We start from the raw sequence: 23,113 nt of genomic DNA on the forward strand, positions 1-23,113 counted from the left end.
GTTTGATGAATGTTTGACACCTCTTTACTTTCCCTAAAGATTTCCTAGAGAATCCACTTCTCCCAGAGCATGTAATTCTCTACAGAGATTTGGTGCAGGGTTACAGAGGGGGTACCACACTCTGCTAGGCTGACCAGGGAGAACATTCCAAGGGCTCAGAGCCCATCCCTCAGGAGCTGCCAAAGGTGAGCCCTGAGGGGAAGACAGGATTTTCTTAGTAACACATAGGTTCTGAGCAAGGCGGGCCTGCTGACTTAACCCTTCCCTGCACACTTGCCTGTATTCTGGTTGTTAGAAGCAAGCAGCTACAAATGGCCCGTGTTCCAGAAGAGGAGAATTCAACTCTAACTTTTGGTGTGATGAACAGAAAAGAATATATAGGCAGGTTTAAACCGTCGTAAGTCCAAAGTAACCACCGCAGGCTCCAATCTCCTAAATACCTATTAAACTACGACTTAGAGCCCTCACTCACAGAGACACAAACCTTCTCTTCTTTTTGCTTTTTTCCTTCTTGCTTTTTATTTTTAAGTTTATTAATTTTTAAGAGAGAGGGAGCATGAGCAAGCAGGGGAGGGGCAGAGAGAGAGAGAGAGAGAGAGAGAATATATCCCAAGCAGGCTCCTTGCTGTTAGCACAGAGCCTAACACTGGGCTCAGTCTCACACAGACTGTGAGATCACGAGAGCTGAAACCAAGAGTTGGACGCTTAGCCGACTGAGCCACCCAGGCGCCCTGCTTTTAATTTTTACTTTTAAAAACTAATTAACTATTATTATTTTTGAGAGAGAGAGAGGAGGAGAGAGAGAATCCCAAGCAGGCTCTGCACTGTCAGCACAGAGCCTAACTCAGGGCTTGAGCCCATGAACCAAGACATCATGACCTGAGTCAGATGCTTAATTGATTGAGCCACCCAGGCACCCCACCTTTTTTGTTTTTAACAGTGCATGTGGCCTATTTTGGTTAATGCTTCATGCCTACTTGAAAATAATGTACATTTTGTAACTGCTGGGGGTAGTGGTGCTCTGAAAACGTTAACTAGGTCAAGTTGGTTAATCCTGTTGTTCTAATCTTCTTTAGCCTAATATTTTTGCTTGTTTCATCAATAACTGTGTGCAGATAAAAGTTTTCCATGATGGGGGGGCACCTGGCTGATTTAGTCGGTGGAGCACATAACCCTTGATCTCAAGGTTGTAAGTTCAAGTGCATGTTGGGTGTAGAGATTGCTTAAAAATAAAATCTTAAGGGGTGCCTGGGTGGCTCAGTTGGTTAAGCGTCCAACTCTTGATTTTGGCTCAGGTCATGATCTCAGTCATGGGATCAAGCCCTGAGTCGGGCTGCACATGAAGTGTGGAACCTGCCTAAGATTCTCTCTCTCCCTCTATCTGTCCCTTCCCATTTCAGGCTGCCTCTCTGTCTCTCTCTCTCAAGAAACAAAACAAAAACCCTAAAAATAAAATAAAGTCTTAATTAAAAAACAGGGAAATCTTTTTTAAAAAGTTTTGCCATGAAAGGTGTGCCTGGGTGGCTCAGCTGGTTATGTGTCAGACTCTTAATTTCATCTCAGGTCACAATCTCACAGCTTCGTGGGTTCAAGCCCCACATCGGGCTCTGTGCTGACGGCACAGAGCCTGCTTGGGATCCTCTCTCTCCCTCTCTCTCTGTTCTTCCCCCACTTGTGTTCTTGCTCTCACAAAATAAATCAACTTTAAAAAATGTGTTTTTTTCCCATGATGGAAGAACCCTTGTGTGCCTGGATGGAGGGGTGGAGGTGTTTCACGCACTTTTTAACGACCTTAATGAAGGGTCTCGCTATAGCCGTTCAAACACTCAGCAATGTGGATGACCTCATTTCATACCAGTCTCCAGCGTCTTTTCCATTAGCCAGGGAATTAGCAATATTCTCCACATCAACCGGTTTCCGTATCCTGAAACAGAATCCTTTGGTCCCAGTGTTCGGGGCTAAGAGGAGTCAGAACTGAGACCTGAGCCCGCACGCAATCAGAGCAGGATGGCGACGCCAGAAGTACTTGCTTGTGGGGCTGTTTGTGCACGCCACCTGGTTCTCACCGTGGAAGCATGGGTGTGTCATGAAACTCACGAGTCAAGAGAGAGGAAGGAAGAGCAGGGCGGGCCAAAGATACCACCGTGGGGGGCTTCCCTCCTTCCCGTGGTTGCAAAACTGAAGCAGGCCCTTCGGGCAGGCTGCAGGGCCAGGATGATCTCTGAATTCCTTTGCCTCCTCCGCTTTGGTAAGTTCCTTGGACTGCTTGTACTGGGATTCAGGACAGGCGTGGACTGAGTAAGAGACGTCGTTAAGGTAATGAAGTTGGATGGGGCACCTGGGTGGCGCAGTCGGTTGAGCGTCCGACTTCAGCCAGGTCACGATCTCGCGGTCCGGGAGTTCGAGCCCCGCGTCGGGCTCTGGGCTGATGGCTCAGAGCCTGGAGCCTGTTTCCGATTCTGTGTCTCCCTCTCTCTCTGCCCCTCCCCCGTTCATGCTCTGTCTCTCTCTGTCCCAAAAATAAATAAACGTTGAAAAAAAAAATTAAAAAAAAAAAAAAAAGGTAATGAAGTTGGAAAGAAATACCGTCAGTATCCCTTCATTGGCGGCTTTAGACATGCTTCCTGTAAAGTGATGGCAATATTTAAAACTTACATTTCATATCCATGACTGTGCTCTATGCCTACATGGCTTCCACTTTATTTATTTTTAGCAACTCAGTATTTTTTATTTAAATGTAGTTACTCGGGGATGGACACTTTCAATATTCCTCCCCTTAAAAATTTTTTTTTGGGGCGCCTGGGTGGCTCAGTTGGTTAAGTGTCCGACTACAGCTCAGGTCACGATCTCGCGGTCCGTGAGTTTGAGCCCCGCGTCGGGCTCTGTGCTGACAGCTCAGAGCCTGGAGCCTGTTTCAGAATCTGTGTCTCCCTCTCTCTCTGACCCTCCCCAGTTCATGCTCTGTCTCTCCCTGTCTCAAAAATAAATGTTACAAAAAAATTTTTTTTGATGTTTATTTATTTTTGAGAGAGAAAGAGAGGGAGAGAGAGAGAGAGAGAGAGAAAAAAAGACAGAGCATGAGCAGGGGAGGGGCAGAGAGAGAGAGGGAGACCCAGAATTTGGAAGCAGGCTCCAGGCTCTCAGCTGTCAGCCCTGAGCCCAACATAAGGCTCGAACTCACGAACCAGGAGATCATGACTGGGCCACCGGGCGCCCTTCTTAATTATTTTTAGTTCCAAGGGAGCCAAGAAGTAGCCAGGAGTAAGAACAACTGGGTTGGAGTATCCTAGTTCTATGGACTGAATGTCTTTGTTTCCTGAAAGTCCCCATATGGAAGCCCTAACCCCCGAGGTGATGATGTTGGGAGGTGGGGCCTTTGGGCGCTATCCAGTTGTAAGGGGAGTCTTCGTGCATGGGATTAGTCTCTTCTTGTGAGAGACCCTAGAGAGATGATCTGTCTTCACTGCAGGAAGATACAGAGGAAAAGGCAGCGGTCTGTAAAGCGGGAAGAATGTCTTCACAAGGATCCAAACAAACTCATACCCTGGTCTCAGAATTTAGCCTCTAGAGCCAAGACCCCCCCAGTCTAGGGTCTTCTGTTAGAGCAGCGGGAGCTGACAAAGACGCAACAAATCCACCTGTGTGGGGGACAGAGGTGGATGGACCTTTTTCCTTTTTGAATATCCACTTGGATTCTGAGGTTTGTTTTAGGGCACCGAGCAGTGATTCTCGTCCCATCTGGAGTCTCAAGGAATGAAAAATGACGATGGAAAAGATTGGTCCAAAAACCTTTCGATGCCAGAGCTAAGGCTGTCACTTGTTCCCTGCGGTGATGGGGCTTTCTCCATCTCTGAGCCAGCCCTTCATCCCATCAACTGGATGTGGGTGACAACGGCGTGCTACTGGAAGTGGGGTTCACTGGGTGGGAGGAAGATGGTGAGTTATGGCGAGTGTGCATCTTTTCACATCCTAGAAATAATCTTTGTGAGTCGTGCTTACACTGGGCACCCTGTCAGTCTGCCACTGTGCATTTGTTGAGGTCCTACTACATGCCAGGACCTGTGCAGACATAGGGATGCCAAGGTGGATAGCACAGAGTCCGGGCTTTCTGGGTGAGTGACATCTTGTACCTCCCATGGCGTGAAGCACATACACTTGTATAAACGCACCCAAGAGTTTACAACCAGAGGGGCACCTGGGTGGCTCAGTCGGTTAAGCGTCCGACTTCAGCTCAGGTCACGATCTCGCGGTCCGTGAGTTCGAGCCACACGTCGGGCTCTGGGCTGATGGCTCAGAGCCTGGAGCCTGCTTCTGATTCTGTGTCTCCCTCTCTCTCTGCCCCTCCCCCGTTCATGCTCTGTCTGTCTCTCAAAAATAAATAAATAAATAAATAAATAAATAAATAAATAAATAAATAAAACGTTAAAAAAAAAGAGTTTACAACCAGAGCGATGTTAGCATCATGGTGACAGGAGTTGGTCCTTTCCTCTCTCATTTTTGGGCACAATGAATCCACATCTGTAACTGAACGACAGCACCTCTGCACAGCCCACTAGGACACCAGAGGTTCATCCTTCTGTGCAAGGAAGGTAGGTGGCCGGGGCCTGGAGGTGGCTGCAACATGACAGCAGTGGTGGCTTTGGCAGTGGAGAAGGTGGGCAGTGAAGGGGTCAGTGGAAGTCTGCATGCCTGGCTGTGGCTGGACGGTCCCCCGCTCTTCAGCAACACCCCTATTTCGGAGGAGAGAGTGCCAAGACCAGTGGGAAGGCTGGGGTGAGGCTGGGCAGGGGGAGGGTGTACACAAAACTGAGGGAACTGGCTCCTGCTGCCTGTGCTGTCTGCCCAGGAGGAGCTCTGGGACACCCCCTCTCCAAGGTGGGGACGCACCCAGAGCCACAGCGCTAAGCACATACTTCTCCCCACTTTGTGCCACCCCCACCTTTTTCCTCAACCTGCTTTTTCACATGCTCCCAACCTGAGCTGGAAGACAGCACTGGCAAGAGAAACCAAGACTTATGCCCTAGCACCACCTTCTGGAAAACAAAAGAAAGGCTCCTATGGGGCCCATCGGTTGAACCATTCGATTAGACTCAAAGTAAACAGAACCTTACCCAAAAGAGGGTCCCTACTTCAAGTGTGGGGTCAGGGATACTTCTCATCAAACACCATGAAAAATCACAGCCACATGGCCTCACAAAAAGCAAATGACAATTTTCCAGCAACCAACTAAACCCAAAGACACAATACTGTGAGCTGACTTACAAAGAATTCAAAAGAGCTGGGGTGCCCAGCTGGTTCAGTGGGTAGAGCGCACAACTCTTGATCTTGGGGTTGTGGGTTTGAGGCCCATGTTGAGTGTAGGGATTACTTAAAAAAATAAAATATCTGGGGAGCCTGGGTGACTCAGTTAGTTTTAAGGATCTGAGTTGATTTTGGCTCAGGTCATGATCTCATGGTTTGTGAGTTCCAGCCCCATGTCGGGCTTTGTGCTGGCAGTGAGGAGCCTGCTTGTGATTCTCTCTCTTTCTTTATCTCTCTGCCCCTCCCTTGCTCATGTGTGCGTGCTCTCTCTCTCTCAAAATAAATAAATAAACTTAAAAAAATAAATAAAATCTCAAAAAAAAAAAAAAACCCACCCACAAAACCCTCCAAGAACAATCAGACTCCATCAGAGGAAACAACACAAGATTAACAGGTATACCAGATGGAGAAGAGAGGGTGAGGGGAATAGAGACTGTATTTAAAGAAACAACAGCTAAGAACTCCCCAAACCTAGGGAAGAAAGTGGAAAGTCCATGAAGCTAACGGAACACCTTATAATCTCAAGGCAAAAAGACCTTCTCTAAGACACATCACAACAACACTGTCAAAAGACAATGATAAAGAAAGAATTTTAAAGGCAGCCGAGGTGGGTAAGGGAAGGTAGTAACCTATAAAGGCACCTCCCTCAGGGTATAAGCAGATTTCTCAGCAGAAATTCTAGACGTCAGGAGAGACTAACGTGACCTCTTCAAAATACTGGAAGACAGCAACTGCCAGCCAAGAATACTCTCCAGATATAAGGAGAGGAAAGACTTTCTCAGACAAAAGCTGAAGAAGCCCATCACCACTCAACCTGCCTAACAAGAAATGCCGAATGGAGTTCTTCAAGCAGAAACAGGACACAAATACAAAAAAAAATCTGATAAAGGTGATAAATAGCATGAGAAAAGTGTAACTCTTTTTATATTAAACACTGAAATACAGCAAGAAGGTTAAAAAAAAAGAGCATTAAACATAACCATAGCCACTGCAATTTGGTGATGAAATCACGGTATCCAAAGAGGTAATTTATGACATCAAAAATATACAGGAGAAGGAGGAGTAAAAGGATGGGGCCTTTACAGGCGAATGAAGATAAACTACTATCAGCAGCAAGGGCACTATTTCATCTATCAGATGTTTGGTGTAAACCTCATGGTAATCACAGGGCAAAAAACTACAGCAAAGACATGAAACATAAAGAAAGGACAGACAGAGCAAATCACAATGGAAAACCACCAACTTACAAAGACACAAACAGAGGAAAAAAGAAACAACAGAGAGACAAAATAACCAGAAGGTAAAAAGATAAAAGGGAGTAGTGAGTCCTTACATATCAACAATCACCCTAACTGTAAAGTGGTCAAACTTGCCAATCAAAAGGCACAGACTGGCTGGTTGGATTTTAAAAAACCCACTCAACTCTACGCTGCTTGCAGGAGACTCATTTCTGCTCTCAAGACACAGAGAGGCCCGAGCTGAAAGGATGGAATTGCAAGCAAACATAAACCAAAAGAAGGCAGGCAAAACCATACTTCTATCAGACAAAACACACTTCCAGCCAAAAAGGGTAACAAGGGACAAAGATTATTATATAATGATGAACGGGTCAATACATCAAGAAGACAATAACAATCATACATATATATGTTCCTAACACCTGAACGACAAAGTATATGAAACAAATACTAACAGATCTTAAGGGAGAAACAGACCATGATACAATGATAATAAGGGACTTCAATATCAGCAACATACAGATCATCCAGACAGAAAATCAACAAGGAAATGTTGGAACTGAACCACACTTTGGAACAAGTGAACTAATACAGAACATGCTATCCGACATTTACAGAATCCACATTCTTCTCGAGTGCACATGGAGCATTCTCCAGGACAGATCGAGACAGGCCACAAAATAAATCTTGGCAAATTTAAGAAGACTGAAACCACACCAACTATCTTTTCTGACGACAATGGTCAGAATGACCAGTGAAACATAAATCAACAACAACAAGAAAATGAGAAAGAAGATCTACAAATATGTGGAAACTAACCCACTTCTAAACAATGGCTCAAAGAAGAAATCAAAGGGAAATTAAAAATTATCTTGAAACACACGAAAATGGAAATACAATTTATCAAATCTTGTGGGACCCAGCAAAACCAGTTCTTAGAGGAAAGTTATAGCAATAATGGATATATTAAGACGTTAGAAAGATCTCAAATAATCAAGTTAACTTTACACCTCAAGAACTAGAAAAAGAACACCACCACAAGAAAAGTACAAACCAATATCCCTAATGAATATAGATGCAAAAATTCTCAGCAAAAATCAATAAATGGGACTATATCAAACTCAAAAGCTTCTGCGGAGCAAAAGAAACAATTAACAAAATGAAAGAACAACCTACAAAATGGAAGACAATTTTTGCAAGCCATGTATCAGATAAGGGGTTAATATGCAAAATATATAAAGAATTCACACAATCTAGTAACAACAATAACAAAAACCATCCAATTAAAACATGGGCCGAAAAAGTAACTGACATTTCTCCAAAGAGGACATCCATTTGGCCAACAGGTACATGAGAAGATGTTCAATGTCACTAATCATCAGGAAAATGCAAACTAAGACCACAATGAGATATCACCTCACACCTGTCAGAATGGCTCTCATGAAGAAGAGGGGTGCCTGGGTGTCTCAGTTGGTTACGTGTCCTACTCTTAATTTCAGCTCAGGTCATGATCTCCCTGTTTGTGGGATCAAGTCCTGCATCAGGCTCTGCACTGACAGTGCGGAGCCTGCTTGGGATTCTCTCTCTGCCTCTCTCCTATTGGGGCATGCACACACACACACGTGCTCTTTCTCTCTCTCAAAATAAATAAACTTAAAAAAAAAAAAGACAAGACAAAAAGTGTTGGTGATGATGTGGTGAAAAGTAAAACCAAAAACAAACCCTTGTTCACTGCAGTGGAGATGCAAACTGGTCCAACCACTATGGAAAATAATATGGAGATTCCTCAAAAAATTAAAAATAGAACTCTGTATGACCCAGCAATTTCACTTCTGGGAAGATCCCCAAATGAAATGAAACAGGATTTCAAGGAGACCTCTGCACACCCATGTTTATCGAAGCATTACTCACAAGAGCCAAGATACGGAAACAACCAATGCCTATCAATGGATGGACGGATAAAAAGATGTAGTATACGGGCACTTGGCTGACTCAGTTGGTGAAGTGTGCGACTGTTGATCTCAGAGTTGTGAATTCTAGCCCCACATGGGGTATAGAGATTAATTGAAAATAAAATCTTAAAAAAAAAAAAAAAGGTGGAGTATGCACACACCACGGAATATTAAGGGAAGATATCCTTGCCATTTACAACGTGGATAGACACTGAGCACATCACGCTAAGTGAGATAAGTCAGACAGAAAGACAGGTACTGTGCTATCACTCATATGTGGAATCTAAAAAAAGTCAAACCCATAAAAAAAAACTCAGAGAGTAAATGGTGATTAGCAGGGGATTCAGGGATTAGACGAGGCTGGTTCAGAGTACAAACTTGTAACGAGCAGGGAATAAACCAAAGATCTAATGCTCGGCATAATGAATATAGACGATAATACTGTACTATAATTACACGATGTAATAAATAGCGCTACAATCATGTTAACAACATATAAATGTCAAAATGATAGCTATACGCTATAATTTTACACAATGCTACAGGTCATTTTTTTTAATGTTTATTTTTGAGAGAGAGAGAGAGAGAGAGAGAGAGAGAGAGAGAGAGAGAGAGAGAGAACGTGAGCAGGGGAGAGCAAGAGAGAGAGGGAGACAGAATCTGGACAAAGCAGGCTCCAGGCTCTGAGCTCTCAGCACAGAGCCCCATGCAGGGCTCGAACCCACGAACCGTGAGATCATGACCTGAGCCCAGGTCAGGTCGGAGGCTTAACTGACTGAGCCACCCGGGTACCCCTACGAGTCAAATTTATCCAATAATAATAATAAAAGGTCTGGCATGCCCCACTTTAAGAATCTAAAGTGTTAAGGGGCGCGCCTGGGTGGCTCAGTGGGTTGGGCGTCCGACTTACATACTTAGGGCGCTCTTTGGGATGCACCCCCTGAGCGCCTGAAGTCCCGGAACCCCCCTTCCCCTGCGAGGCAGGGGCGAAGGAGGGTCCCGCGGGTGCCCCCGGCCCACCCGCCTGGGGCTACGGGGCGCCCCCTAGGCCGCGAGCAGCGCTCTCCAGGGCCGGACTCGGAGGCGTCCTCCTGGGAAAGCGCCCTCCTCGGGCGGCGCGGGGGAGCTCGCGGCCGCTACTCACCCGTGGGGCCACCGCTCCTTCACACCAGGACGCGAGGGGCGCGCCCACGCCGCTCCCACGCCTCTCCAGCACAGACGCGTGCGGTGCCAGGGCGCGGACGGCGCGCACCGAAGCTTCCCGAAGGCGCACGCGGCGCGCACGCTCGGACGTCCCGGAGGTGGGAGCGCAGGTGCGGAGCGCGCGGGCCGCAGGCGCCCTCGGCGCCCTGCTCACCGTCCCGCCCACGCTTAGCAACAGTGCGCGGTGCGTCCCGGGCAACGTGCGGCCCCGACCCTGCGCCGCGAGAGGCTCCAGCATTTTGTCCGGCTGGAGCCCGCTGGGAGGAAAAACCCTGCGCGCCCCCTGACCCCCACCCCGGGCACGGGGGCCAGGCCCGCAGGAGCCGCGGGGACTTGTAGTCCCCAGGGCGGGGCCTACGGATCCGTCATCCCCTCTGGGAATCTGTAGGGTAGGGGACCAGTCCGTTTGCTTCACCTGCACCATTGAGCGCTTGCTCTGTGCTCAGCTCCTTGCTGGGATTGGTAGGTGAGCTCGTGCCCACTCGAGTTTAAGCAGGAAGATGAACTTGGAAGGTAGGAGGGAAGGGGGAAAAAAATGACCAAAAAAAAAAAAAAAAAAAAGTGCTGTTTGAAGGTTGCACTCCTCTTTCGAGTTTCCCTCCCGGGGAGACTCTCAGCACAGGCAGGGAGATGCGTCTTGAGGCTTAAATAAAAGAGGCATCTCCCCGTTTGTTTCCAGGTTCTCGACCTTGTGGCCTGTGTTTGTAAACTGTTTCGGCATTTATCGCATTTTTAATGTCCCCCAAATCCCAAGGGAAGTGGACCCAAATCTTTCTTGACTTAAAGGAGCACGTTGATGCTTTAGGACTTGGTCCTGAGAGCAATGGACGATTTCTGAGAGCAGTTTTGATGTCTTTCAATGACTTATACATAAACTCACACATCAGAAAATCCTCTGGGGCACCTGGGTGGCTCAGTTGGTTAAGCGTCTGACTTCGGCACAGGTCGTGATTTCACCGTTTGTGAGTTCAAGCCCCGTTTCAGGCTTTGTGCTACAGCTCAGAGCCTGGACCCTTCTTCATATTCTGTGTCTCCCTCTCTCTCGGCCCTTCCCCACCCCGCCCCCCAAAATAAATGAACATAAAAAAAAAAAATCCCTTGCCAGACCACCTGCTCTTAGCTCTTGATTTCAGAAAACAAGATCACAGTTAAGTAAAGGATATTTATTCTCCAGTTTGTCAGCTAATGGAACACCTAGAAGTCATGATGCTTTTCCTAGAACGTTGCTGAATGCTGTGTCACAGTTAACTAATTGTAGAATTTTTTTGGTTAAAGTCTACCTTTTCCATATCCTAGTACTAGTGAAAGACAGCTGGTGCCATACATTTTATTAATTTTGATTTTGACATGCAAAAAAATTACAACCAAATGATTCTAAATTTATCTCATCCTAAGCACCAAGAAGCCTTTAATATTGGGGACAGTTCCTGGTCACTTTATCCCAGGTGTCACTCTTAGGAGACATAGGGGCCACTTTGTGTCTTTGATATTGTCAGGAGATGAGTGAGATCTCATCTCATCTGCAAACTTCCCAGACCTCCCCCCATGGTGTGCCTTCTGTCCCAGGAGGGAAGAGAACCAGTATAATCTCACACAAGCTGGTAACTTGATCAAGGACTCTTCATTCCCCATGGTAACTGTGGAGCCAATGCATGCAAGGACAGACCTGAGGACAGGGAGTAAGGAAAAGAGGAAATATTTCTCCTGGCCTCCTAACACAGGTTCTCCACCGAGGGAACACCACCCCACCACCCATCCTCCGTATCTAGGAATGTTGGGAAAGGTCCTGATAGCACTCATTATCTTGTCCCACAACGACTGGGGCTTCAGCTGCTCTTTAATGAGAAAAAGAAATGGTGCTGAATGTTCCCACAAGGAACAGGACAGTCCCACATGCTGAAGAAATATCCCACCCAAAGTATCATTTGGGCCCATGATGAGAAACAGCATGTCCCCATGGTGGAGTTTGGTGTTCAGAGAACCCCGTGTCACTATACCAGCCCGTGAACAAGACAAGTGCTCAGTTGTTCTACGTGGATCCACGTGGAGACTCCTTCTGGCTGCACCAGGCTTCCAGCAGGAGAGCGCCCATAATAACCACAACTAGGGCAGCCAGACCCAGGCGGATGAGGTTGCCCATGGTGTAGTTCCTGGATATGGCACCTGGGGGGACTGGGAGAGAGGAGAGCGTCAGCACCAGCCAGTAGAGGAGCGTCCATCCTTCCCACATGGATCTGCCCAACGGGACGCTCCTGCACCCACTTGTGTGCCCTGGCCAGTGGTCAGCTGTGGCCGCCCTGAAGTTGTAATCACTGAAAACCCAACGTGGGATTTCGTGAGGGTTCTAGTGGGTCTTCCTTGGTCTTCTGTCCTTTGTCTTCTCTCTGCTCGGTCTCTCTTCCTTCATTTATTGGCTCTTCATATCTTTTGACCCTCCCACGTGTCCCTTTTCCCTTCTCCCTCCTGATATTAGGAATCGGGCTTAGGAGCAAGACCAAAACCCAAAGATGCTGCCCCGAGCTGGGAAATGATTCGGTGGGTGTCTGTGCACCCCCTCCTCACGGCAAAGACTTCAGGCAGCCGTGAGCTCAAGAATATTCAAGTCCAGTAGCTAAGCACCGAGAGCACTGTGCATTTCATCCCCACCGCGCCCAAGAAGAGCTAGGGCTCAGTGTTGGCCTTGGCTCCTAATGAGGACCTGGGCTCAGGGCCCAGAGTCCGTGGGAGGAACCCCTGGTGACGTCGCGGAGCCCAGGGTGCCCTCTGCACCTGTCTGTGCTGGCTGCACGGTCCCTGCTTTCCAACCAGAGGGCGATGGGCCACCACGGCTCACATGCACACGTCTACGGTGCCACGGAAGCACGGGGTGTGGCATCCAAGGAAGCAACATTCTGGCCAGACACACAAGATGGTTGTGGAAGATCCTCCACGGGTGACCCAGAACCTGGCGGCCAGGGCAGCAGCGCGCACTAAGAACGAGACCGCAAGCCATGAGGCTGCCATCACCGGGACGACCCACAAGTCTAAGAGACACAAAGGGTAGGGGAAGGGACGCTGACGGTTGGCGGGATGGATCGTTTGCAAGAACAACTTGAGCAATTCTCCAGGAATACAGAACAACAAAGGCCAAAGACTCGAGGTTAGGAAAGGGCAGGTGTGAGAAGGAGATGACGGTAAAATCAGAAGAGAAAGAAGAATCAGAAAGGAACAGAAGCGACGCTCTCCAGGTAGAAAAAAGAGCACGTCGTTCACCTTAAACTGATAGTGTTGTAAGTCAGTGATGGGTCCACCCAACTGGGAAAGCAAGCAAAACAGCCAAAATAAAAACAAGCTGATGAAGAAATGAATTGACTTTCTCCAACTTCTGAAAAATGGTGCAAAACCTCACCTCTCACCCGGATCTCAAGACGATCGCTAGGCTGTGAGGCCCAGAAAGGAGTCCCGGTCTGGAAGTAGACACAGCTGTAGTTCCCGGCGTCACCGACTGTCACAGTCTGCAGGGAGAAGTCCGCCTCCTTGCCGGCTGGGGTCCGGAGCCAGATGGGCTCTGCCACTCCCGCCTTCAGCAGGGCGAACCTCATGGGCCCGAAAATATTGTCTGGCCTCTGGCACTGCAGGGTCACGTCGTCTCCTGCGGTCACCACACCCCTTTGGTGGGCTTGCAGGGAAGGTTTAGGGAGACCTCCTGTAAGAGAAGGGGGGCTCTGAGGTCACAGGGAGAAGCCCGGTGTCCCCCACTCACCCTTGTTCTCCCGCAGGGGGTTCCTGCTGAGTGTGGGACACAGATCCCTGGTGTCACCCTCTTTCGACTCTGCGGGAAGGAGGTCCCCCCCCCCCCCGACAAGCCCTGGATGAGGCTGACCAAGTCATTCTGTTGCTGTGTGTCTTCACCTTCTCTGTCCCCTCCTCTGGTCCCTCCCCCAGGCCCGTCCTGCTCCTCACCTGTCACCAGCAGCAGGATGACCTCACTGGGCGGTGATCTTATGTCCGGGGCCCCTGGTCTGTAGCACTCACAGGTGTAGTCTCCAGCATGGCTGCTTCTTAGGCCAGTGAAGTGAAATTCAGCCAGGCCCTTCTTGGAAGTCAGTGATCGTGAAAAATCCAAAAGAATATTTCCCTTCCTGAGAGCAAAGTTGACATTCTTGGTCGGGGTTTGACATCGCAGCCTTACACTGCTTCTGGGAGGCACCACCCAGCTGGGCCAGGCCCTGAGGGTGGGCTTGGGAAGGGGCTCTGGAAGGAAGCAGATTGGGGACAGGATTTGGTGCCCTCGCCTGCTGTCAGGAAACCCCTTGAAGGAAAGAGAAGGGATGTGGGGAATTTGGAGCGAAGGAGAGGGAGGGTTTAATTGAAGGAACACTCACCGTCAGTCCCCCTGCTTCCTTGGCCAGCGCACAGCCCTGCAAGAGAACCATCTGTCCGTGGAAACTGAGCCCCCATCCCGAGGGGCCTCCCCAGGGGGCTGCCGCTGAGACCAGACCCTGGAGGTCACGCATCTGGGTTTCTCATTTCCCCACACTGGCCCCTGGCTTCCGCTCTGCCCTCAGCTCCTGCCCCATTTCCCCCCAGAAGGTGTCCTGTGCAAATCTCACCTGCCATGGCCCCAGGACTTCTGCTGGTTCCACAAACATCCACAAAACCCTCAATTCTTTAGAGTTTATGTACTTCATGCCACAGGAGACACAAAGTGTCACTGTTCTGTGAACACCTGGAAGGTAGCTGCTCTGGGCTGTTCACCTCAGCTTCCCCAGTGTCTGTACACATTCTGTACTGTACTGAGACTCAACAGATGCGTGTTGATCAACTGAAGAGATGCCCCAATGGAAGCATGGCTCAGAGAGATTTTTCAGGTGGAAAAACCAGTGACTTTGGAGGCGGACAGGCCTGGGTTTGAATGTTGACCTTTCTGCTAATTCTCTGCGTGGCCCTGAGCAGGAGCCTTGAGCTGTCAATCTCAGAGTCCTCATTTCTCAATGTGGGCCTAATTCCCACCACGCAGGACTACTTGTGAGGGTCGAAACGGTATTTCCCACAAGGTGGATTACAAACCACGGATGCTCTAGGAGCTGACTTTAGGGAATGCAGTGACATGGTATTCTATAGCATTGAATACCTGGGAAAGGCATTGAAAAGGAAAGGCATTACCCTTTTAAATCACTTCCACTGCTTTGATCACAACAAATAATTTTTCAAGCTAGAGATCAACCTTTTCTGCCTTGTTGCCCTTTTTTTTTTAACGTTTTATTTATTTTTGAGACAGAGAGAGACAGAGCATGAACAGGGGCGGGGCAGAGAGAGAGGGAGACACAGAATCGGAAACAGGCTCCAGGCTCCAAGCCATCAGCCCAGAGCCCGACGCGGGGCTCGAACTCACGGACCGCGAGATCGTGACCTGAGCTGAAGTCGGACGCTTAACCGACTGCGCCACCCAGGCGCCTCTGCCTTGTTGCCCTTTGTAATAAGGAAGAGCTGGCCATGGGCTCAGAAATGTGATGGGCAACAATGCATGGCTAGAATGTCCTATCATCTTCTTCTTTGCAATGTATATATGTTTAAATTGACCTGTTTTTGGTAGTGACCTTGGTTTTTCTTTTAAATTTTATTTATTTAAAAAAATTAAAAAAAAAAATTTTTAACGTTTATTTATTTTTGAGACAGAGAGAGACAGAGCATGAATGGGGGGGAGGGTCAGAGAGAGAGGGAGACACAGAATCTGAAACAGGCTCCAGGCTCTGAGCGGTCAGCACAGAGCCCGACGCGGGGCTCGAACTCATGGACCGTGAGATCATGACCTGAGCCAAAGTCGGACGCTTAACCGACTGGGCCACCCAGGCGCCCCATATTTAAAAAAATTTTTAATGCTTAATTTTGAGAGAGAGAGAGAGACAGAGCATGAGCAGGGGAGGGGCAGAGAGAGAAAGAAACACAGAATCCCAAGCAGGCTCCAGGCTCTGAGCTGTTAGCACAGAGCCCGACATGGGGCTTGAGCCCACGAACCGCAAGATCATGACCTGAGCCGAAGTCAGAGGCTTCACTGACTGAGCCACCAGGCACCCTCAAATTTTTTTATTTAAGCAGTTGGCATAAAGTTTCCGTCTTCAAATGAATGTACTTGTTTAAAATAAAGATATTGAACCAGTAAGATTTTAAATAAATAGGGATGAGGTAGGCCTACAGGATAGACCATGGATGTGGTATGTAAGGACTTGCATACTAGAAAACATTTGATGTACCTAAAGCCTCTGCAAGGTACCTAACACATATGAAGCAATCAGTAAAGACAAGCAGGTGGTCACATTTCTTTCCAGCCGCCCCCACCTCTAATCCCAGTATACAAGCCCAAGAAACTTACCAAGGCAGAGGAGGCAAAAGAATTCAGAGATCATAGTGGCCCTTCAGTCTGCTCTAAGGGCCCTTCTCCTATCTCAACCACGACAGGGAGGTAAGCTGCATGTGGGTGGTGACATCTTTGGCCAACCCTTCCTTTCCTTCCTCTCATGTGACCTACACATTTTGTGTCCCACCCACATTCAGGAAACAAGACGGAATAAAATGCTCCATGAGATCATAATTCATGCAAAGTCTTTACCTGAACATGGTGAATTCAGTACACAAATTCAAACCCACTTACAAGAGCAAGAGCTGCTGGAAACCAGGACCCAAACAATGCCCCTGAGGAGATGGAAACAGGCTGGTGCAGCGACCACTAGAGCTTCTCTGGCCTATAGGGAAGATACTGGACTTTGGAAGTGAATGAAGGAATTGGTGTTAGTGACTATTTTTGAATGACTGTTAACAGATGAGGTGTTTCTCTGAGGTCAATGTGCAGAAATGGAGCAAGACCGATGGTTCATGGGGGTGTCTGGCTGGCTGGCTCAGTTGGTGGGTCATTACAACTCTTGATCTCAAGGTTGTGAATTTGAGCCTCATATTGGGTGTAGAGCTTACTTTAAAAAACAAAAAAGACCATGATTCATGCATTTGAAAACAAATTTAGTCTGGAGAGTTATACTGTGTAAAGATTTTTTTTGACATAGCTATTAGTAAGTCAAACATACATGTTGCCAAGCCATAGGGTAATCACTAAAAGAAATGAATAAAAAACAGAGGTAAAAAAAAAAAATAAGGTGGGGGGAGTTAAAATGGCCTATTAAAAATAACAATAAGAAAAAAATAACACTAGGGGTGTCTGGGTGGCTCACTTGGCTAAGCATCTGACTCTTGATTTCGGCTCAGGTCATGATCTCATGGTTCATGAGATCAAGTCCCAAGTCGGGCTCCACACTGAGCACAGAGCCTGCTTACGATTCTCTCTCTCCTTCTCTCTCTGCCCTTCCCCTATTTGTGCTCTCTCTCTCTCTCAAAAATAAATAAATAAACTTTAAAAAATAACCATAATTGTTTTTAAAACAAAGGCTTTGGAAATGAGGAAACATAAAAGAGACGCACAAATAGAAGGACTAGCAAGATGATAAACTTATATTCTGTGAATAAGTAATTACATTAAATGTAAATGGGCCCAAAAATTCAATTGAAAGACTATTAGACTGGGTGTTTCTTAAAAACCTAAATATATGCTGTTTTTTAAAGACAAACACTTTAAGTATATGCAAAGATAAGTTGAAAGCCCAAAAAACCCCCCACAGAAATATATAACATATAACCAGAAAAAGAAAGATGAAATGGCTCTACTGGTGGATTTTTTGGCAAGAAATAGCATTAGATATGAAGAGGAATATTTCCTAATGATAAAATAGTCAATTCAAGGGAAATACATAATAATTCTAACTTTGTATGCACCTACTAACATAGACACAAAAATCCATAAAAGAATTGTCGATACCATAAAGAAATAAACATATAATCACTTTATCTTGTAACACATCTCTCTCAGTAACTGCATTCCACATGGAAAAAAACCAAACCAAAACAAACAAACAAAACCCACACAAGCCCAAAGAAAGAAAAGAAAGCCATTTGCTATTCCAAGCAATCAAACCAGGAGAAGGTAAATAAGATGCCATTCACTCTATCTTTTTTTTTTTTTACTCTTTTTTTTTTTTTTTTAATTTTTTTTTCAACGTTTATTTATTTTTTGGGACAGAGAGAGACAGAGCATGAACGGGGGAGGGCCAGAGAGAGAGGGAGACACAGAATCGGAAGCAGGCTCCAGGCTCTGAGCCATCAGCCCAGAGCCTGATGTGGGGCTCGAACTCACGGACCGTGAGATCGTGACCTGGCTGAAGTCGGACGCTTAACCGACTGCGCCACCCAGGCGCCCCTCACTCTATCTTTTTGACAAAAATTAAAAAAAATTTTTTTTTACATTTATTTCTTTTTGAGAGACAGGGCCCAAGTTGGGGAGGGGCAGAGAGAGAATGAGACAGAATCCGAAGCAGGCTCCAGGCTCTGAGCTGTCAGCACAGAGCCGGACGTGGGGCTAGAACTCACAAACTGTGAGATCATGACCTGAGCCGAAGTTGGACATTTAACCAACTGAGCCACCCAGGTGCCCCCAAAAGTTTTTAATGCTAATATGTAATGTTGAATAGAATTTAGGAAAATATACATGCACATAATCAGTTTTTAGGATGATAAATCAATGTTCTTTACTAAATGGCAACTAGCTTATGAAGCTTATCTGCCTTCCGCCACCACTACACAAAACATTTATAGTCTTTCACCTGGAAGTTTAAATCCCAGTAGTTTGCCCTGAGGAATAATTAAAGTTGTCCAAAAGATTTACAAGTTGCTCATTTTAACTATGTTTATATTAGCAAGTGAATTGGAAGCAATATAAATGTGAAAAAGTAGGAAATTGGTTAGGTACAAATAAGTACTTACTTCCATAGAGGGGAACACTATGCATCAATTTGAGTCACATTGTGGAGTATACAAATAAAATTTCAATTTTCCAGCAAGATATGATAATGTATACAAATATGTATAAACAAATAAAAGACTCAAAATTCTAAAAAAATTCTATAAATAAATCACGCTGTGGAAGCAATTTATGGTCATGTTGTGAGAAAGTACTCATTGGCATGGAACACTCTTTAAAATGTATTGGTTTGTGGGGCGCCTGGGTGGCGCAGTCGGTTGGGCGTCCGACTTCACCCAGGTCACGATCTCGCGGTCCGTGAGTTCGAGCCCCGCGTCGGGCTCTGGGCTGATGGCTCGAAGCCTGGAGCCTGCTTCCGATTCTGTGTCTCCCTCTCTCTCTGCCCCTCCCCCATTCATGCTCTGTCTCTCTCTGTCCCAAAAATAAATAAAAAACGTTGAAAAAAATAAAATGTATTGGTTTGTGACAAAATAAGATAACAGTATAGGATATACATACACGTGTGTGTGTGTGTGTGTGTGTGTACACACACGTAAATATATATTACCCCCAAACATTTCTAAAGTACGTGAGCCTTTTAAAATGAAGATCTTCAGAGCACCTGGGTGGCTCAGTCGGTTAAGCGTCTGACTTCAGCCTAGGTCATGATCTCATAGTTCGTAGGTTCGAGTCCTGTGTTGGGCTCTGTGCTAACAGCTCGGAGCCTGGAGCCTGTTTCAGATTCTGTGTCTGCCTCTCTCTCTGCCCCTACCCCACTCATGCTGTGTCTCTCTGTCTCTCGCTCTCTCTCTCTCTCTCTCAAAAATAAACACTACAAATTGTTTTAAAAATAAATAAAATTAACACCTTTGCTGAGTGCAGTGGTAGGTTTGGGTATGAAGGTGCAAAGGGTCAATTGGTAGATGATCTGAACTGTTCTGTATAAAAATGAGTTAACAAATTCAGAGTGGGGCTAAAGATGGAATCTAGATGAATGACATCATAGAAACCAGGGACATGTGCAGTGGGGAAAAAATGGGAGAAAATCAACAGTGGGGAGTGTGATATAAAACTCCTTCTCTAGCTCCTCTGTGACATAGCAGACACAAATCTCCATGGACCACTCGTGATTTCTGTGTACATGAAATCTTTCAGGAAAGTGAAGAAGTTGTCTTGAAACTTTTTTTGTTAAGGCCTTTAGGAAGACTAAGGTGATATCAAGTACATTGTCTAGTTGGACAGAAGATTTCTTGGAGAAAGCTTAACAAAGTGTACCTGCAGGATCCTGGTTTGCCCAAAACACTATCGTTAAACGTACAGAGAGAATTATGTCTCAAAAAGAATGGTGGCTGTATGTTCTACCATATGGGATGGGTTGGTGTCAGATGGATAGAAAGCCACAACATTTTTGAGAGCTACGCTGGCAAAATTGCTCCCAGCACTACTTAAAGAAATTACACAAAGGGGTGCCTGGGTGGCTCAGTCGGTTAAGCGTCCAACTTTGGCTAAGGTCAGGATCTCACGGTTTGTGAGTTTGATCCCTATGTTGGGCTCTGTGCTGACAGCTCAGAGCCTAGAGCCTGGTTCAGATTCTGTGTCTCCCTCTCTCTCTGGCCCTCCCTTGCTTGCTCTCTCTCTCTCTCTCTCTCAAAAATAAATAAACATTAAAAAGAAAAAGAAAAAGGAAATTACACAAAGACTTGAAGGCTCAATTTTCTTTGGGCAGAAAGCGAGCTGAGAAATCGTACCATCCATCAAGAGGGTCATATTCTCCAGGGTCCTCTTCAGAAGTGGAGAGGAGGGTTGATAAAATAAAGATAACTCAGAGGGAGGAACCAAGAGCTGTGAAGAACAGTGGGCTGAGAAGCCCTTCTCAGAGAATAGAACTGAAACTTTATGAAGGAACATTTCCATCCCCAGAATTGTGGCATCTTGCAGCGTTTGCCCAGAGTGATTTTGCAATTGCTATGAACCAGTGACTGCTGATGTTTCCCACAGGGAAGAAGCCTTTTCACGTGGGAGTGCTGTGGTTATCCCACTTCTGTTTTGCTATTATATGGAAGATGTATGGGACAGCTAATTTGTCTTTTTAGTGCATGTATCCTGGATCAAAAGGAGCCACATATAGACTTGATAATGATCAATAGATCCTAGATTTGAAGACTAATGCCATTATTGGATGAAGATTTAGGGGAGCAGGTTCTGGGATGGAGATGAGCATATTTTGTACATGGGATGGATATGAATAACTGTGGCCAAGAAGTCATAGTGCAATAGATTTCATTAAAGCCCTTTGACTATGGGTTCACCATGTTATTTGCTTTGGTCAAGAGGATAAAGTGCAAGTGGTAATATTGTAGCTCCAGCCCAGGTCCTCAGGGGCATGGCATATTTTGATTCGGCCCCTAGTACATCTTCCATTTCCACCAGAAGAATGTGTGAGGGCTAGCACATTGTTCTCAGCAGGAAGATGAAAGAGCCAAGTCACCCCATCTGAATGCAGAAAGGGCTGGACAGAAATAAGTAGATCTGGGAAATATGGAGAGCATGTGTACACATGTGCATTCACACATTCTTATTACTAGTTAGGGTTGAACCTGGGTGATTTCAAATCTTTAAATTTTTTTTTCAACGTTTATTTATTTTTGGGACAGAGAGACACAGAGCATGAATGGGGGAGGGGCAGAGAGAGAGGGAGACACAGAATCGGAAACAGGCTCCAGGCTCTGAGCCATCAGCCCAGAGCCTGACGCGGGGCTCGAACTCACGGACCGCGAGATCATGACCTGGCTGAAGTCGGACGCTTAACTGACTGCGCCACCCAGGCGCCCCTTGAGTGATTTCAAATCTTAATGAAAATCAGAACTCACTTTCCACTGGTGTTTTGTTGGAAACTTAACCTCTGAAAAATTGTACTTAAAAAATAGTTGCAGGACAAGGTTGAGGTTGAATCAGAGGGCATATAAGTATCAAACAAGCTGTTTTTAGTAGACATGGAGTGCTCCAGGGTTGGGGCTTTTCTCCATTTCCGAAGTCTTCCCTTCCAATCTTAATTACTCCAATACTTTCAATCCAAGTGGGATTTGTGGGATTGAGCCCCATGTCGGGCTCTGTGCTGACAGCTCAGAACCTGGAGACTGCTTCAGATTCTGTGTCTCCCTATCTCTCTGCCCCTCCCCTGCTCTCTCTCTCTCTCAAAAACAAATAAATATTAGAAATTTTTAAAAAATAAGGTGCTGGCATCTGCTTTGAGGTGTAGTGTATGATTTTTCAATCCTTGTGTATCTGCAAACAACCATGTTTCCTCCCAACTCTCCTCACCTCCAGGCAAGGGACCTAATAATTCTAGAAAGCTGATGTATAGCTGTTATAACATTATGGCACCTGCACACAATTTCAGCAATCTCATGGTTAAATATTCATGGTTAAGGGAGAGAAGAATCATAGATTAGTTCTGGGAAGGAGGCAAAATCGTGCCTGGGCACAGCCTTACATGGGCAGACGAAGGCACATAGTGGACAGTATTGACTTTTTGCACGTCTAACTACTCATATCCTGTATATCCTGGTAAGACTATCTTGACTGGGACATTGGCCAACTATCACTTACTCTCTGTGGTTAAATGAGATTGATCCAACTTTCTAGCTGCAGGTGTGCTCATTGCCCCAGAAAGGCCAATCAGCATAATCTATCACACTGGCTACATTGATCAATTTAGGAACAGATATGTAAACCAAGATCAAGCAATGTTGAGTCTGCCTTATGAGTTTTGTTGCAAGTGTTAGCGCAAGCATACTATTTTTTTTCAAGTACATTATTTCTGCCTGGATATGCTGGTGGATATCTTCCCAGAACATAATGAGAAATAACCTGAGAGTGAAGTCTACACAGTGGGAAGTGGCGCCCAGACATGGAGAAAGACAGAGTTCTATTATTTGAGCATTTGGATCTACCCATGCTTGAACCCATTACAACCCTAGTGTTTTCAGTTATGTGAGGCAATCATTAATTAACAAGAGTCTTAACTAACTTGGGAAGCAATGAGTAGCTGGGAAAGAAAGATGTGTGTTGTACTTTTAGAGAGGAATTTTCTCCCTTAATTCATCAATATCTCCTCCTTTGTTCCTGGAAAATGGAATTACACTCTCCCCGTGAGGGGAAAAAAATTGAATGGAAGCTTTCCAATTTCCCTTGATTACTTTCTCTTCTGTAAAAGAAAGCACACTAAAAATCCAATGTGTGACCCATTTGTCAAGGTTTACTAAGAGACAAGTTTACTCAGCTTCAAAGGGAGACATCCATTTCTGCTTTCTTGTTGACCAACCTGCTCTCATGGGCAGCAGGTGCCCAGCTTTTACCAGAGACTCCTGCATTTTAGACATTACCATGTGCTTGCCCAGCCACTGTATTGTGCTGATGCTAAATTTCTGGTTTTGATAATGTACTGTATTTCTATTACCATTAGGGAAAGCTGGTTGATGGGCACATGGGAACCCTGTATTTTTTTTTTTTTTTTGCAACTCTAAAACGTTTTCCAAGACAATTATTTTTTTTTTTTAAAGAAAATATCTTGGTCAGGACTTTAGATGAGATAAGAC

At 46.0% G+C, this 23,113-nt stretch overlaps 1 protein-coding gene across 1 annotated transcript; it reads right to left on the reverse strand.

Moving 5' to 3' along the window:
• Positions 1–10,977: 10,977 nt before the first annotated feature.
• LOC125153178 (T-cell-interacting, activating receptor on myeloid cells protein 1-like) lies at positions 10,978–14,134 on the reverse strand. Its single transcript, XM_047836081.1, has 4 exons — positions 14,059–14,134; positions 13,637–13,927; positions 13,083–13,379; positions 10,978–11,866 (listed from the first exon to the last, which is right to left on the reverse strand). The coding sequence occupies exons 1-4, from the start codon at positions 14,132–14,134 to the stop codon at positions 11,724–11,726; spliced, it is 807 nt and encodes a 268-aa protein (XP_047692037.1). The 3' UTR covers positions 10,978–11,723.
• Positions 14,135–23,113: the final 8,979 nt, after the last annotated feature.

The sequence above is a fragment of the Prionailurus viverrinus genome, chromosome E2 (genome assembly GCF_022837055.1).
Source record: "Prionailurus viverrinus isolate Anna chromosome E2, UM_Priviv_1.0, whole genome shotgun sequence".
NCBI lineage: Eukaryota > Metazoa > Chordata > Mammalia > Carnivora > Felidae > Prionailurus > Prionailurus viverrinus.

Excerpts from the sequence above, each read along its gene's own strand:
- LOC125153178 (XM_047836081.1), bottom strand. The coding sequence starts at position 14,134 with ATGGGGGCTCAGTTTCCACGGACAGATGGTTCTCTTGCAGGGCTGTGC. Across the intron at positions 13,380-13,636 it reads CATCCTGCTGCTGGTGACAG|GAGGTCTCCCTAAACCTTCC; the intron begins GTGAGGAGCAGG and ends CTTCTCTTACAG. Across the intron at positions 11,867-13,082 it reads TCTTGAGATCCGGGTGAGAG|TCCCCCCAGGTGCCATATCC; the intron begins GTGAGGTTTTGC and ends CCTCTCTCCCAG.